General features: G+C 38.2%; 2 protein-coding genes and 1 long non-coding RNA gene across 3 annotated transcripts; 2 read left to right on the forward strand and 1 right to left on the reverse strand.

Moving 5' to 3' along the window:
• Positions 1-823: 823 nt before the first annotated feature.
• Positions 824-6,583, forward strand: LOC5513744 (ran-specific GTPase-activating protein). Its single transcript, XM_001633929.3, has 5 exons — positions 824-980; positions 1,067-1,182; positions 1,337-1,497; positions 2,430-2,558; positions 5,726-6,583. Exons 1-5 carry the CDS (start codon positions 966-968, stop codon positions 5,980-5,982), a joined length of 678 nt encoding a protein of 225 aa, XP_001633979.2. The 5' UTR covers positions 824-965; the 3' UTR covers positions 5,983-6,583.
• On the reverse strand, positions 4,532-5,749 carry LOC125561855. Its single transcript, XR_007307555.1, has 2 exons — positions 5,347-5,749; positions 4,532-4,881 (listed from the first exon to the last, which is right to left on the reverse strand). It is a non-coding gene; the product is annotated as an uncharacterized LOC125561855 (long non-coding RNA).
• Positions 6,584-6,688: 105 nt separating the features above from the next.
• Positions 6,689-15,642, forward strand: LOC5513702 (D-amino-acid oxidase). The gene is made up of 10 exons (XM_048726502.1): positions 6,689-6,854; positions 6,886-6,931; positions 7,252-7,337; positions 7,647-7,782; positions 9,582-9,683; positions 10,671-10,752; positions 10,997-11,091; positions 11,716-11,878; positions 12,112-12,249; positions 14,849-15,642. Exons 2-10 carry the CDS (start codon positions 6,893-6,895, stop codon positions 15,172-15,174), a joined length of 1,167 nt encoding a protein of 388 aa, XP_048582459.1. The 5' UTR covers positions 6,689-6,854; positions 6,886-6,892; the 3' UTR covers positions 15,175-15,642.
• Positions 15,643-16,718: the final 1,076 nt, after the last annotated feature.

The raw sequence follows: 16,718 nt of genomic DNA on the forward strand, positions 1-16,718 counted from the left end.
TCGATAACAAGTCTAATCCGTTTGTTGATGACGCATGTGCAAGGCAGTGACGTAAATGAACAATTATTTGGTGAGTCAATTGTAGTTAAAACATGACTCGATTATGTTTATCATCTTTTTTCCGTTATGGTCAAGGGTAAAAGCTTGAAACCTGTAGTATAGCAATACTCTATATAGCGATGTCCTTGTGTAATATAAAGATCAAAAGCTAGATTCCTGGTAAAGTATGGGTAAAATGAATGACCCTGCGATTTCAAACATTAAGTTCTTTAGTAGTCTGGTATGTAGCCAATCCGACAATAGCGTCCGTGGAGATACTGCAAAGGCATATAAAAATCCCTTTTTGTTTTTCCGGGGGTTCAGATTTTTATCCGAGAACTCACTCCCTTCCCCCCCCCCCCTCCCCCCCCCCCCGGAAAATCACGTCCATTTTTTCGTTTGTTGTATTTTCCTCGCGAATTTCGACGGTATTTGAGTGCTACCGAAAATAGGGCCTCCAACCTTGTCTTTCCTTAGTAGGGGGAGAGAAGTCATATATTCCGTTACGAAAACCCCCAAAAATCGTATATTACACATAAATATGACAACAACAAGGCATGTTCTAAGTTTTAAGGCAATTTTATTGGCAATGTTTCACAAAAAATCGCGACTTCAATCCACTCGTTTTACCTCTAAGAATAACAGACGATTCCAAGCTACACGAACAAGCTTCGAAACCATTGCCTGGGCTACCTGTGGTTTTATCTCCGGCACCAGGGGCTCATAATGCCGGTACTTATTGATAATCAGCGGTTTTCTTCCTGCGTTTCATGCGCTCAATAGGCCTGGGGCCGAGGGCTGCGATTTGACAGACGCATCCCCGCGAAAAAGTTTGGAAAGGAACCGGCACTTCGTCGTGGAGATTGTAGCAATTGATACAAAACAAATCCTAACAATCCTCAGCCATCCTTCACTTTTTTTAGACCATGAGTGAAGAACAGGTAAAAATAATAATACCCGTTTCATAAACATGACTATTGATGTTTGTATTTGCGAATTAACCTAGTTTCTCTTCGGGAAAATGTAGGGAACGAAAGACGAAGTAGCCCCAGCAAGTCCTGAAATTCATTTCAAGCCGATTGTAAATCTTCCAAAAATTGAACTGAAGTCACAGGAAGAGAATGAGGAAGAGATATTTCAAATGTAAGGAATTTCTCTTGGAAGTACACGACGTATAGATGCTCTTACGTTTTACAAAGTTTACGAAAAACCGTGTTGATATCTTGCTTAGTTCAGATTAGAACATAAACATTTTGAGCCACTCATTTTGTGTTTGATAATCAATTTTTCTTATCAGGAGAGCGAAGTTGTACAGATACGATACGGCAGGAGACGAGAATTTATGGAAAGAGCGTGGTGTTGGGAATGTCCGGATCCTCAAACACAAACTCAAGAAGCATACTTATCGAGTTCTTATGCGACGAGATAAAACCCTCAAGATTTGCGCAAATCACCTAAGTATGTGTGACAGGGTGTTTGTGTTGGGGGATATTTTTAGGGGAGCAATTCTTAACCAAAAAAATTACTCAGGTTTTGTCAAAAGCATATTTAGCCGGACATCTATTTTACTAGTGAGATGTCTACTCAAACTTAACTCAAAAATAGGCTGTGATAAGGTTTGCTATCCCAGAATAGAAAACCAACAGATAGTCACTACTCCTGAAAGTAACATTAACCAAAGGATAACTATCTTCTTATAGTTCTCTTAGGGTTAACCAATTCACTTGTGAGTACTTTTGAGCAAGATTGTAAGAAAAACAGACTTCAAACAGAAAGCTCCCCCCTATTTCAAGTCCCACACTACCAGTCAAATTTAGCTACCACTGACCCAAGACAGTATGCCTTGAAGTTTCAAACAATGTGCTGCGGTGTCTCTTAAGTTTAGTACAGCACTGTTACACCCTGGTGCTGACAGCAGTTTTACTTGTAATTTGCGACTGTTATTTGTGATGTTTAGTTTGCATTTCTGAGGTTTTGGAGTTGGGCCTAGATTTTGTAGGCTTCTGGGAGCGTAATAGTTATAGATGAGTTAATGGGTTAAATTTAACCCTGCTTGTGAGGTGTAGTAGATAATTATAAACATGTTCAAGTGTTACAACAGTTTATACAAATAATTGATAGGAATGTCACCAGCAACAGCTGGGAATAGAGATTCGCTAATCTAGGGATAAGTTTACGATAATTTATGGACAAATTTATCCCCAGTTAAGGATAGCATTCGAAGCATTAGAGCTGGCCCTATTTGGTTTTCTGCAACAGAACTTATCCAGCAAGTAAAGTAATTCTTATGTTAAGACAAAATTGTGGGTTAGTGCTTATTGTTAATGGGCTTTCCAGGAACCATCCCTAAATTAAATAAACAAAGACTTGTTATCTTTTTGGTATTTCAGTTGACCCCGAGATGGAGCTGAAAGTGAACTGTGGTAGTGATAGGGCCTGGGTTTGGAGTGTCAAAGCGGATTTTGCTGATGAAGAAGTCAAGCCTGAGACGCTAGCAATAAAATTTGCAAATGCTGAAAGTAAGTTGTTAATTTTGTTGGGAATCAAATATTAAACACGAAGGCGCGGTATAAAAGGACCTAAGCCCCGCCCCCATTTTTCAAATGGAGAGAGTCCAACATGGCGGCCATTACCGTTACGAGCCCAGTAAATAAAGAATGCCCCCAAATCTAATGATTTGATATCCAACGAATAAAAAAAATCCCAAATGAAAGAAAAGATATGTTTGATTTGTACTTCAAGCCTTTCTTGGCAGCGAGAAATGCATATCTGTCTTAGAATTCGTACATTTACGGCGCGATTTCAAATCCCTTCGACTCCATTTTTGGTATGATACCTTCCCGACTCTCCTAGGGAAGGATTTGGTGAGCTTGGGCCCGCAATGACCACAGTCATTGCTTAGCAGTCTATACTAAGGGATTATGTATGCGTGCAATGGGGTACAAACAGAGCTAAATTTTGCCATTCTTAGCGTGTTTAGAAAACATGTTTCGTGGAGCAATTTTGCCTCATTTCATCACACTTTTCTTGGCCGGTAGCATGATTCGTATTTCAATCAGACATTCAGGGAAATATGAAGAGCATTGTACTCTGGAAAGAAGCCCCTAAAATGGGGAGAAGAGGAAAGGAAGACAGGAAGAAAAAAGACATTGAAGAAAACAATGTGTTTTTGTAACTTCTGTACTGAAAAATAGCACACAACAAAGCAGGACATTAGAATTAAACATAAGCAGCAAACATCAGGTATAAAGTCAAGATACATCATATATATTTTATTATTCATAAGTCACTTTACAGCTGTAGTGTAAGAGGACACTTCAGTAAAACTTAATCTAGTGAAACCATTATTTCTACTTTCTTGTTGCTGCAACAGGTGTAAAACAAAAATGCAAAGTGTGTCTATCTGCTGTTGTACATCTGTTCAAGGATTAACCAAAAATCCATAAAGTGTTTTCACATTTACCAGAACAGGAAGAAAATTTGGTGTGGTGGGTAGGTCAGGGAATGTTGAACCCCAGGTTGACTTCTACTTTGACGAGAAAGTCAATTTTTCTTTATTATCTTTTTACCAAATTTAATAGTTGATCAATACATGTTACCATGATCAGGCTTCGGCAAATGACCCCAGTTTCATAAGATATTTCAGCGGTATCCAGGGAGTGTGCAAGTGAAACTCTGATATTACATTATCTAGGGTGGTCATTACCTTGGGTCCTTTCTCTGGTGCCATCCTGCTGTTAGTACCAGACTTCTTGATCCAGAACATAAAGAAAGGCTAAGGAAATTTGTCGGTTTACTCACCCTGTCTGTCATTTATAAGTATACTAAACAGAGTACTAGGTACACCTGTTTGAATAGGGAGCATAGTGCAGTCAATTTGATTTCTAGGAAAGTACTTGGTCATTAGACCATTGTGCCCATTGTGATATAGGGTTAGTAGGGCTTAGTACCATCCCAATAAAATGCAAAACTTACTATTTGTCTGTACAAAACAAGGGAGTGGTATACAATAAAAGAAAACATTTGTTTCAATATTTGTTTTTATAGTGCATAACTGGCTCGCAGAAACTGTACAAAACAAGGGAGTGGTATACAATATAAAGAAAACATTTGTTTCAATATTTTTTTATAGTGCATAACTGGCTCACAGAAACAGCAGATAACCCTTTGTACAATGTATCAGCTTATATACTTACACATATATGTACACCAAACCACTGAAGGGCTACTAAAGAAATGCCTGATATCCATCTAAGTGAGATTGAGCCATAATTGAGTCTATCTTTCTACTTTTTGGATCAGAATGCACCTGTATAGTATTTTGTTTTTATCTTGCAATCTATGATGACTACAAATAATGTAGAAATAATAACAATTGAATTAGCTTTTGTTTCTATTTGCCCCAAACCGGTCTGGATCCTTAGTTTTAAAAAAGGGTTTACCTAAACATATGTTTTATACTTTAAGTTAATTATAAGTTAATAATACAAAATAGAGACATGACTTTTACTGTTTTCATTCAATGGATATCCTCCCTGTATCTACACTTGCTTTTACTGTAAGAATGAGAAGTCTTGAACTGAATGGATAAAAGAGAAAGCTTTTTGGTTTATTCAAAAGTGTAATCTATAATGCAGTTTATAAAATATGAGTGGTTGCTTTATACACTTCACTAACACATCAATCAAGCTTTTAGCAACAAAACATGTTTCCTTTACAAAGGAATGTTTATGATTTAAAATCACATGGAAAATGTAATACATGCCTATGTATCTGCTTTTTCTTGAGGAATATATCTTGTTGATTATTCAGATGTCACCATGACTTGCTTCTTGGGTATAACTAGGATGAAATCATATAATTGATTAGAAATTATATAATAGATTCAACATGCAAGTTTGGCCTCCAATTCATTCAGATAAACTGTTTAGTTAACATTACTAAAATACAAATAATGGACTGATCCCAACGATAAAAAAAACACTACCATTTATTACATATTTATACTTGAATTCCAACTTATAGTAGCTTGTAAATAGAATTTAAACAATCTTGTCCTAGCTCGAGGCGATATAAAAATAAAAACAAACAAGAGGAAAGCAAGATTTGATCTACAAACAACATCTTTTCTATAGAAGGCCTGCATTACTTCTATCGGCAGTAATGTGGACAAAGTCAAGATGAATTTTCTAGCAAAACAGAGTTTCCCTGCCACTTTAAGTACCCATAAGCTTATGATGACTAATTTAAATCCTGTTTTCTGAGTTTAAAGCTATGAAAAGTAAATTTTAGGCATAAAAAGCTCACCTTTTGTCGAGGTTTGAAATCGTTGTTTTCCGATCATGCGTTTGCTCCTTTTTTGCATAAATCATGTTGGTTTCGTAGCTTTACTTCTACTGAGTTTCCTTTTTTACACATTCTATCGGACTAGAAGGTAGAGTTGGCATTTTTATACATCAGGAAGCGCTTTGAAACCTCTCCCCTCTGTTTTGTACTTGACTCGGGCCGCCATCTTGAATTTGATCCTCACTCCACGCCGGTTGATTGACAAATGAGCCGATGCTTCCAATGGAAGCACCCTTTTATACCGCGCCTTCGTGTTTAAAACTGTTTAGCAATCTTTATTGGCTGTTTTTAAAAAAAATTTGTAAGCATTGCTTAACCATCATGATGATTTCATGTTTAGATGCAAACAAATTCAAAGATGTTTTCCAAGACTGCCAGAAAAAAATTAAGGATGCCACACCTATATCTGATGACAATGAAAGTGATAAGCTGGTTCAGGAACTCGAAGGGCTCAAGGTTAAAGAAGAGGAGACTAAAGAAGGCCAGGCTGAGGATAAATCAGATAAGGCGGAACCTAAAGACTCTGAAAAGGAAGTTGATAACACAAGTAAGGATGAGAATGGAAAGAAAGAAGAAGAAGACATCCCCGAGAAATAGATATTTCACCAGTGAAATTATTTCACATATATGCTGGCATCAAAGCTATCCAATCCAGGCTGGATTTCCACTAAAAGACCATTGAATGTGCTGCAAAAAAGAAGGCTTCAGATAGGATAGTTTATTTATCATAGTCTGCTGATAATAAGCCATGCGCATAATGTCTTCCACAACATGGAAAAGCATGTCTAGATACCTAATCTGTTTAATTTATATGATGATTTAAATATAGCTGTTACTGTACATATACGTTTTCAGGGCATTTTTACATTAAATAAGCTCTACATTAGGGCCATACCATAGGAAGGTTTCCAGGGACCTTGAACCCTTCAAACTCCAGCCACCTTATGGTATATATATAGTATGGAACGAGAATAAAGCAAAATGGAGAACCCTGTTTCTACCAAGGATATATAAGGAGAAACGGAAAAAGCAAAATAGATCGATTTCTTTGTGAGAAAATGTAAGGTAGCACTAGTTTAGAATAATGTTCTTCCATGATAGAATCATAAGAATGTATAGTAACATTTTTAACAGTTTTGTTTGCCCTTCTCTTCAGTCTTTTACTATTTTCATGGAATAAAAGTTTTATCAACTGCAATTTTTTTTGTTTATTTATATTTGTCGATTCTGACTGTATAGTATTGCTACCGGGTTTCCTTTGTCTCAAGCGTCCGTAAGTTCCCTGGGCTGCACGGTCCACTGATCGCTTATGCGGTGTCGATCGCTTTTCGTGCATAACTTTACCAAGCAGGTTTTTTGCTGAATATCTTGATACTATATTGGCCCGTTGCCCTTGCTAGACCTAGCGCATGGCTGTCGATATGAGTTGGAAGTAGGACTGCCGGGCGATTTACTTATATAATATCACGTTTTAGTTCCATCGTATGAATAAGCTTGAAGTCCAAAAATGTCTTCCCTAAACCAACAACCTCGCCCTTGCAGATTGGTAAGTCTACGATTCAGAAAGTTAACTGTTCTAAAAGGTTTTTCCTTTAAATACTCTGATATTGTAAGTACTTATGCCGTAGCCCAGGCAATGTATCCGTAAACCGATGAGAAATAACAGTGTGCTGGTAATGATATGTGTTTTAAGAAAAATGTAAGTTTGTTTGTGAACTTGATTGATATTCACAACAAAACACACGGCAAATAGCACTGTTATTTCTCATCGGTTTACAGGTACATTGCCTGGGCTACCTGTGGTGTCAGTTAGGGTGAATTGGGATGATACAAATAATTGTCTTATATGCTGTATTCTTCCTCTAGTCAAGCCCCTTTGGTGGTCAACGAGTGCTTGTGATAGGTGCAGGTGTCATTGGATTGACAACAGCTTATGAACTGTTGACAGCTGGGTAAGAAATATATCTAAACAGCCAAAGCCTCATGTAACATTGTTGGAAAAAGGAACAGCAAAGTCCAAATCACACACAAATGTACCTTTTGCACACCATGTTTGAGTATTCTTTGAGACGTTGTATATTCTGGGGAAGCAATATTATTGCTGGGGTGCCTATGTTACAACAATACACACAAAGCAATATAGGTTAGGCAAAATGTCCTGGTTATGGTGCTCTGAAATTCTTCCCCTTTTTAACCTTATGCACATAGCGTATAGCATTTAACTAATTAGGTTATTTTACATTTTTTTTTTTTCTTCATAGGTATGAAGTTACTGTGTTGGCCAAGGAGTTCCCTATTCCTGGTGATCCAGTAATTGTGTCACTGATCGCTGGTGCACTATGGGTCTTCCCTACTAAGATGGATTGTTTTGAAGAATTCAGCAGACAAAAAATTGAGGTACACCTTACATAGAGTATACTTTTTATAAGCACTGTTCTTATTCACTGTAAAAAAAAACAATGCAAAAATGTAAGAAAAATGAACTGAGTATATAAAAATGCCAGAGGCATCTCAGGCATCTGTTTTTTGTTTGCATTATCCATCACAGGGGGCCAAGTGTGTACATGCATCAGTGTATCGGTTTTATTCCCAGTCAAAATATGGATAGTATCTTTCTGTTTCTTGTAACCGAATTTGACTTGAATGTGAGCTTACTAGAAGCTTGAATTAGCTCCAGGATGGGCCTTTCTTAATTCGTATTAGGATTTTAAATGTGCTTAGGACATGTTTGATCCTGTATTAATGCTTTTTATAAAAACGAAATTATTGTATCATCAGGTTTGCTAATTACTAAACACTTGGATCCCTATTTCCAAATACTATATTGAATAAAATATTCCTTGCAGTAACTCTTCTCTCTTTTTCTTAGTCCTTGACAATTGGGGAATTAACATTTGTGGCACTTGCTATGGCTTGTGCTGTGCAGTTACATAGATATACAGTAGCAAACGAATTTTACTTTAAGAAATGCAACTACTTTTTGTCACTAGAGATACAGCATCAACTGGCAGAGTATGTGTAATGGCTCAGATATGTTTATCCGTTGTTGTTTCCTAATTTTTGAGTTTTTTTTTTCTATTTACACAAAATTTAAATCAAAATTAAAGAAAGTTATACTTAAAATAGAGCTTAAGGGTGTACTGACATCTGTTGCTAAGAAAAAGTGAATATAGCATAAAAGCCTTGTAGAAAGTCATAAGGGACTGATATTTGCCAAGTTGACCAACAAAAGTATGCTGACTATTATGATGACGTTACTCCGTTTTATGAAGCTTGAGGGATTGGTGCATTAAGCCAAGCATACGTTTTAGAAATGATTGAGTAATTGTTTTTGTATGATTTTTCAAAGGTCCTGAAATCCAGATTATTTGATATAATTTTGGTTTCTGTTAAATTAACGCTAAATCCATGCTTGGCTATATGAAGGAGATTTTAATAAAAAGGAATACAGAAAAAAATATTGCGTTTTGAAATAATTTGGCGAAAAAAAAGGGTTTTTTTTGAAAACGCATCCGGAAGTGAATCAAAGCCCGCACGTGCACATTCGGCCTGCTCAGACACAATGATATCTCACATGATGATATTGAAATGAAGTTTAAAAACAAATTCCAATAGTGTTTCGTGGTAATAACACTTCAGAGGAACGATATCCGCCATGTCATGATGGAAATTAAAAAAGTATTTTAAAATTCTGATACAGCGCGCGCTACTTTGAAATAAGATTTTCAGTGCGTGCGCGAGCGTTTGCAACCGGTTTTTGCATCGCGCACAGGTAGTGAAAATAGAAAACTTTGGCTTCAAAAACGTATGCTTGACTTAATCTTCGCTGAATCTTCGTTTTTACAAAATATGGAAAATACCATAACCCGAAAAGGCTGAGATCAACTTAAAGTCAATTTTGGGGAACTTGAAACCCATATTTTTTGTTTCTTTTACTTCAGGAAAGCTTGTGAATGACAAATTCCGTGTTCTGTATATGCGCGCGCTCAACGCCACCAGCGTAGCAACGTCGTAACTGAGCAACACTAATGTCAGTACACCCTTAACAACCTTATAGGTTAAGATTAATCAAGTGGAATATAAATGAGACATGAGAAGCCAGGAAGTAAACTATTCACAAAAAAGCATTTTTTGTGAATCACTTTTTGTGTCATAGGAAATTGGAATAAAAGTCTTTGGTTCCCCTTTGTTTAAAGGCATGGGCAATGGTCTCTTATGACAAACTGGTGCAGCAAGCAAAAAATGGATGTAAGACTGGTGTGAAAGTCATTGAAAATGTCTACCTGTTCAAGGATATAGTAAGTACACTACAGCTTTGTATGGGAAAATCTCAATTAAGCAAACAAAAATCTGTTGGCACTGACAATCATCAACATGATTTGTGTGGGGGTTGGTGCCCCTCCCCCGTCCCCCCACTCAATATTTTTAAAACTTAGAAGGAAATGACCAGTAGAGGGGTGGCTGTTCCCCCCTCCCCCAACATTTTCTTGTGTCCCCTTCCTAATCTTACATGGCTTGCTATTTGGCTCTGTAAAGGGAGGGTATCAGCATGATGTGGGAAGGGGGTAGCCTACCTGTAGTTTTTTTCTCCTTGCCCTCCCCACCCTCCCCCTGGCGCCTCTCATCTTTGGTCACTCGAATCCAAGATGGCGGCCACAAGCTACGATTTTTCCTTTCTGAAAACAGCATCTAAAACATACATGAAGGCTAGAGGAGGGGATAGCTATATTTTCGGAGGTTTAAATTTTTCTTCCCCAGTATTTTTCTTATTATTGAATAGAATTCAGGGTATATTTGCTATTGAAGGGGTAAGTAGCCCCTGGTTTCTTGTCCTCCTTTGGGTATAAAATTTTGGGCTCTGAACCGCTCCCCCACCCTTCCCATCCCAGTCACTTATAGTAGAGTACCCTGTCCCCAAGCATTAGCAGTGATTTAATTTGGATAAAAAAATTAGACTAACAGTAAATTGACTCAATGACATTTAGCAATTTCAGGTAATTTTATATGCACCTGTGCGTCTATTTGAAATGAGTAGTTGCATCATATGACAAAGCTATAAGGTTTCCCACAACACCCTTTTCTAGGATGGGCGCCCTTAGTCTGAGCTTCAACTTTGCACTAAATCCCACACCTACATAAGTCTCTGTATTACAGATCTAGATAATAAACAGAGCAACTATGCTTCTATCATTTACAAAAAACAGAGTCAATTAAAGATGAGTAAATAAATGAAATACTGTTTCCCTTCCATTTAAAAAAAAAATACTGTTATCTTTCCATTTTAGGATGGTCCAACAATGGAGTTTATAAATAAAAGCAAACACCTTCCAAAGTTCAGGCATTCACCCATGATAATTAAAGAGAAAGGTTTGTTTTTTCCATATTTGCCTTCATAGAGTAAACATTGATGACATCAGAAACACTTCCAGAAAATGTCATTGAATGTTACTATTTTCAAGGCTTTGTCCAGTAGGGGGGAGTAATTAGTATATTTAGGTGGATGTTATGATTTTTTAAATTTATTACTTGAATCAATCCGGTTAGAGGTACCCTGGCTGATGGGTAAGAACCAGCTTGGATTTACTTAGCTATGTTTTGTTTTTATTTTCAGGAATTAATACCTCACCTCATGGAGTTAAAGATGCAGTTTCTTTTTGGGTTCCTGTAATCAACAGTCCCTCGTACATGATGTGGTTATACCAACAGGTATTAGGCACTGTAGGCTCAGTCTCCTCTTAGTTGTTGTGCCCCATAATATTTTCTGTTATGTTTCTTTATAGTCCCAATATTATGAAGCCTGCTACAGCTCTGATATGGCAGGCTTTCAAAAAAAAAACATTAGGCTTTTTTGCTTCATGTCCATCACTTCAGCAGACAAAGTGGATTTTAAAACGTGACTATTTTTATATGTAATGGCAGGCTTGCTAAAACGTAATCGAAGGGATGTAAAAGAACCACTTGGGTTGCAATAAACCCTCTGGCATTGACCACCCCCAGTGACATTGCTTACTAACAATAAACACGCCGTGGCACTTCATGTGGAACCTAGCTCTGTTGTACCTTCTGCACCAGTATAGCTGGTGGAAGTTAGTTCTGTACCAATACAAAAAGTAAGGCTTCTTAACAAGGGACTATTCTGTTGGGCGTGCGCATTTCACTGCGCGCTTCGACAATCAAAATGGCAAATTGCCAGATACTGTTTTGCATGCTAATATTACCATAAAATAATCGTCAGGTGTCGGTCAGCATCTACACACATGGCCATACATAATAGTCCCTTGTTAGGCTTCTTTGCTTCACCTAATTCTTTTCTCTTTGTGTTACCCTTAGTGTCAACAGCTTGGAGTAAAATACGTGAGAGCATCTTTACAAGGCACTTTACTTTCACAACTCAACTCCCTGATGACATCATACAATGCTGATTTTGTCATCAACTGCACTGGTCTTGCGGCAAAAGAACTTGCAACAGACGACAAGGTCTATCCTGTAAGAGGTACTGTCGACTGCGTCTTTCCAGCATTTTTGGACTCCTACACAGTTCAATGTTTTCTATAAGTTGCTTGAGCGATATCTGCAGTGGCTTTTAGTGTAAAGCAGGGGTGGACTCACACTTTGCAGACCAGTGGCCAGGACTTTTATTGCAGAAGGGAGATGGGGGAGGGTTGAGCAGACCCTTTTTGTCTTGTTCAAGTCTCATTGTAAGCAACATATATTATCTGATCACAGGAGCCCTGATCAATGTACCCAGTGATGCACTTAATATTGATTACCGCTTGGCACATGGCTTCAAGACTGAGTATGGTGGAAGGCCTGGGGAGAATGCCGCCATAGGCAGGCCCTCAATACTACCACACCATAACAATGGTAAGCTGGGGTTGAGTATAGCAGTGTGACCTTTTTATGAAAGGAACCTTTTTCCTTTCAATGTGTTTCTTAAATTCTTTCATATTGGAAATAGCATGAGATAAGCATTAAAAAATGGGAGATTTTTGGTCTTCACCTAATTGTTTTCTTGTATAACTATATTATATGATAATGTACTTATCACGAGGTTTGAGGGTTGATAAATTACAGTGACCATACACACGTTTGAGAGACATTGTTTTTTGTAGTTATTTAAACTGTAACACACTAACAAACAGTGTAGTTGTGATATATTTCAAAAGTTAAATGATTTCTTTGCTTCCCTTTTCATGGGTGGATAGAGGATAAGGTAAAGAAAGGATTTTAATGAGGACTGGATATATTCTTTTTTGTGTATTTTCTTATATTTTTTTCATATTTGTATGCAAAATCTTTGAAAACGGGGGGAGGGGGCGTTCTGTCTCTCCTTAGATCCGCCTATGCATTTAATGGGGGAACGCAAGAAAAAAATTGAGCTGAAATGCTACAGAAGAGCCATCAGATAATGCTATTGGCTACAATTTTAAAAAATGAATAAGAAATGGTGTAGAACCATACGTCTTCACTTTTTTACAAAGGCAACTGTCACAAATAGTTGCTTCGACCACATAAAAGGATTGTCCATAACATTGTAACAGGAAGTAAAATGTGCTAAAACCTACACTATCCTTGTGGCCATGGTCGCTTAATATAGGTGGTTGCTAAAATTTATGAAATACTGTACCTACCCCTACCTAAGGTAATAGAGGCAGGTAAGTTTGTGATACTCATATCCCAGAAATTTTACGTTGTTCCTATCCTCACCATGTTGTCCCAGGCAATGCATGTGAGGTTGTAGAGTGGTGCTGCTTATAAATGCCATTAAGGGACCATTCATTATTTATGCCAAGGGGGGGGGGGGGGGGGTGCCTTAAATTCTGCACTATCAAGTGGGGGGTTACCATAAAATATGGAAACACATGCGGGGGGTCATCTAATTGTTGTTGTGTATGCCAGTGATCATACTAAACCATTTTTTGAGTTTCCCATTTTTTAACTTCTGTGTACAAACACACACGTTTTAGCTTTGACACTGTAAAATCTTCAGCCCAATAATACATATATTTACTGTATAGTACTGATTTACAAGATTGCTGTGTGGAATTCCAATACGCATGCTACAAGTATTCGTCAATTTATAGTAAAGCAAATTTCAGATGACAGTTGAAAGTAAGCTGGACTTGTATTTAGTCAGAGTTACTATTAGTCAAAGGCAAAGTCTTTCATCTTTTAGCCAATCTAATTGCAAACTGAATCAAAACGCCCCAGTGTTCATGCCATGTCTGAACGCAATCCTGACTTTAGTAACTTTGCCTCATGATTGGTTTGTTCTTGAACAAATTGCAAGACTGGGCCACAGAACAATATGATTATTCAAAAACAAACTAGAAGGGCTCATAAAGTTGCTTGAAGAGGTTGGGGTAAAGTCTGAGAAGCTTTTAATCGCCCAGGCAGAATTGCACCATGTCTTCAAGGGGATACCAAAAATAGCCTGAGTGTCAGGCCCTTTTATCCTTCCCTGTGAAATATATACCGGGAAGCCTCTCCGACTTTTAAAAAAAAATTGCCTGATACTCGGGCTATACCAAAAAAGAATAATCAATCAAGGAAAGTCAAAGAAAAGGGCCAGAAAAAGAAAGTCATAGGCGACTGGAAAAAAAAACTACAGCATTTCTGAAAACACACCTCATTAACACATAACCTAGAGGAAAGATACATAATTGCTTAATAAAAAAAAAAGGCTACTGATAGTAAGATTGGATAAGTTGAGAAAATACCGACATATGACTGCACTTGAAAAGCTGCTTCAAACTTTAAAATGCAAGATGCAAGAAAGTGTATCAAAGTGAAACTAACAGAGTGGGCTTCGGAAAAAGGAGATAGAGAAGTAGAAGTGAGAGAAAAGAGACAGGTTGAAATAGAAGAAGAGAAGGGGGAAGAGGAGGAGGGAGAGGTGGAGGAAGAGGCTGAAGAAGAAGAAGATAAAGAAGAGGACGAAGCAGAGTTTTTGAATTGTGAATCAGCTTGACTATTAATATAGACATGCTTGTTTATGTGAGATTGTGATCATGATTGGTTTTGTTTTAGGTTTTTATTGCAAAGACCCATTGCAGATTGGTGTTGTTGTTGTCCTAAGAGCTAGTGTAAACATAAATTTCCTCAACGGAGGAAGCTGTACAGACAGAGTCAATGGATACACATGTGCATGTGCACCAGGATAGGTTTTTATTGCAAAGACCCATTGCAGATTGGTGTTGTTGTTGTCCTAAGAGCTAGTGTAAGCATAAATTACCTCTATTGAAATAAAAGACAGAAAGTTCTTTTATAAGGGATATCAGGGGATAGGGGGGGAGGGCTACCTTTTGTTTCTATATCACCCCCAGGGGTCATGACATTTTTATCATACTCAAAAGGGGGTCGGGTGATTTCATTTGGTTGTGTGAAAAATCTTGCCAATCCCCCCCCTCCCCCAAAAAAATGAATCGTCCCTAACACTCTTTTGTCTCTTTTGTCAACTTAGACCCAAGCATGGGAAGTCTAGGCGTCTTTTACCAGTCGCACGAATACAACACCAACCTCAGCCTCTCTCATCCACTAGTAAAGAAATTCCTCCAGCAATGTATTGCGATGTACCCCCCAGTTGGCAGTATAAAGGAGAAGGATATGGTTGTCAAAGTGGGACTGAGGCCGGTGAGATCTGGGGGGCCACGGGTGGAGCCAGATCCCAGTAATCCCAGGCTTATTCATAACTATGGGCATGGTGCAATCGGATACATCTTGTCCTGGGGCTGTGCAAAGGAGTGTCTGGAAATGGTGAGATCTGGAAATCTCAAAGCCAGGCTGTGAAAGTGATACCCAAGTCATACCCTATCGAGAAATATTTATAAAGGATTGATCGGGGTTGAATGGGCATACGTGTACGACAATCACGGGTATAAGAATTTGGAATGAATTGCAATGTAAACAAATTTTAAAAATAATATAATAATGGCACCTCTTTATAATACCCTCTATGGAACATACACCTCCCTAAGACCAAATTTCAGATTGTCCAGAGTGTGTGTCAGAGGTTCTGTTATCTAGGATAGAAAGAAGTTCTGATCTTTTCACTGTGTTCCACTAGCACGATATCTTTATCTATTATCTATTATGAATCCCATTTAAAAATGGGATTCATAGGATGATAAGTGCACTATACATAACATTTGCTTAAACACTTTCTCTCTCTCCCTCATCTTAGAAGTTTTCTGGTTCCTTACCAGTGACTCATGTGTAAATAAATATTATTAAATAAAGTAAATTTGCATAACGTAATAAATTAGTATGTCTATGAGAGAAGGGTCATGTTTTATTGGGGGCAGGGCTGCTAACTGATTTTTTCCGGTTCAAACATTTTTTCCTGTTTAAAAATTACGGCCCTCCCCAAAATCGGCGCTCAAAAAAATTGCAACCCTCCCCCAAAAAATCTCAAGCCATCCAAAAGAGTAATTTCAGCCATAACCCCTGTGCCCAAGGGGGGGAGGGGGTCAAGTTAAAAAGACGGCTAATTCTATGTTTGTATTTGCATTAAAAAAATAGATGGATCTAGTGATTGAATTTGGGAAATACTACCCTTGATCACCTCCTGCTTTCTTCTCTAGACACGGCCCTGAACACCCCCCTAGGGCGAGAGCCTTGAGACGTGGGAGGGGGGGTGGGGGGGGAGAGGAAAATCTCACCCGATGATGTGTATCGTGACACCTTACCTGTGTTCCTGAGGATCCTTTAAGCTGTGCTACCATAGAACTCGAGTCTCAAGGAAATATAAGTGGACCAGTTCTTAGGCCTGATCTTCAAGTAGCGGGCTTGAATGGCAGGATTAAGCTTGTTTGTCGCCACCGAGGAATCGTCGCTGTTTCCAGTGAACACCTTTAACAGACCAGGAGAGTTAGGTGTAATCTTCCTAAATGGGGGTACCATGTTTGACAACGCCCCCGACCTGGTACATTTTCCAGGTAGCGCGGTTCAGGCTGTACTCTATGGCATAACTCTTGACATACTTATTGTCTCTTCCGTGTCCCTGTGTTGCTACCTTCCATACGATCATGGTTTTTCTGAAATCAACCTGAATCCATTGCTGGTCGTTCTCGTACATAGCGAGCTAGGCACCATGGTCAACATTATAGACATAAAGTTATAAGTCTGGCGGATCGCGGGCCAGCCCTATCAAATTTTGAAGATGATGCGGTTAACAGTGAGTCAAGAATACGGCGGTCTTGCATTCCCAGGGAATGTTAGAAAAGGACAAGGACAGATCGAGTAAAGGCACTTTCACGGGAGTATACAGTAAGTGTTATTTCAGAGATATGAGAAAATAAAGCGAAATTTCTATAAAGTCTGTGAAACCGTTA

The sequence above is a fragment of the Nematostella vectensis genome, chromosome 4, assembly GCF_932526225.1.
Source record: "Nematostella vectensis chromosome 4, jaNemVect1.1, whole genome shotgun sequence".
Classification (NCBI taxonomy): Eukaryota; Metazoa; Cnidaria; class Anthozoa; order Actiniaria; family Edwardsiidae; genus Nematostella; species Nematostella vectensis.

Coding starts and splice junctions, on each gene's coding strand:
- LOC5513744 (XM_001633929.3), top strand. Junction 1,498..2,429: donor GATTTGCGCAAATCACCTAA/GTATGTGTGACA, acceptor TTGGTATTTCAG/TTGACCCCGAGATGGAGCTG. Junction 2,559..5,725: donor AAAATTTGCAAATGCTGAAA/GTAAGTTGTTAA, acceptor TTTCATGTTTAG/ATGCAAACAAATTCAAAGAT.
- LOC5513702 (XM_048726502.1), top strand. CDS start 6,893: ATGTCTTCCCTAAACCAACAACCTCGCCCTTGCAGATTG. Junction 7,338..7,646: donor TATGAACTGTTGACAGCTGG/GTAAGAAATATA, acceptor TTTTCTTCATAG/GTATGAAGTTACTGTGTTGG. Junction 7,783..9,581: donor TCAGCAGACAAAAAATTGAG/GTACACCTTACA, acceptor CTTTGTTTAAAG/GCATGGGCAATGGTCTCTTA.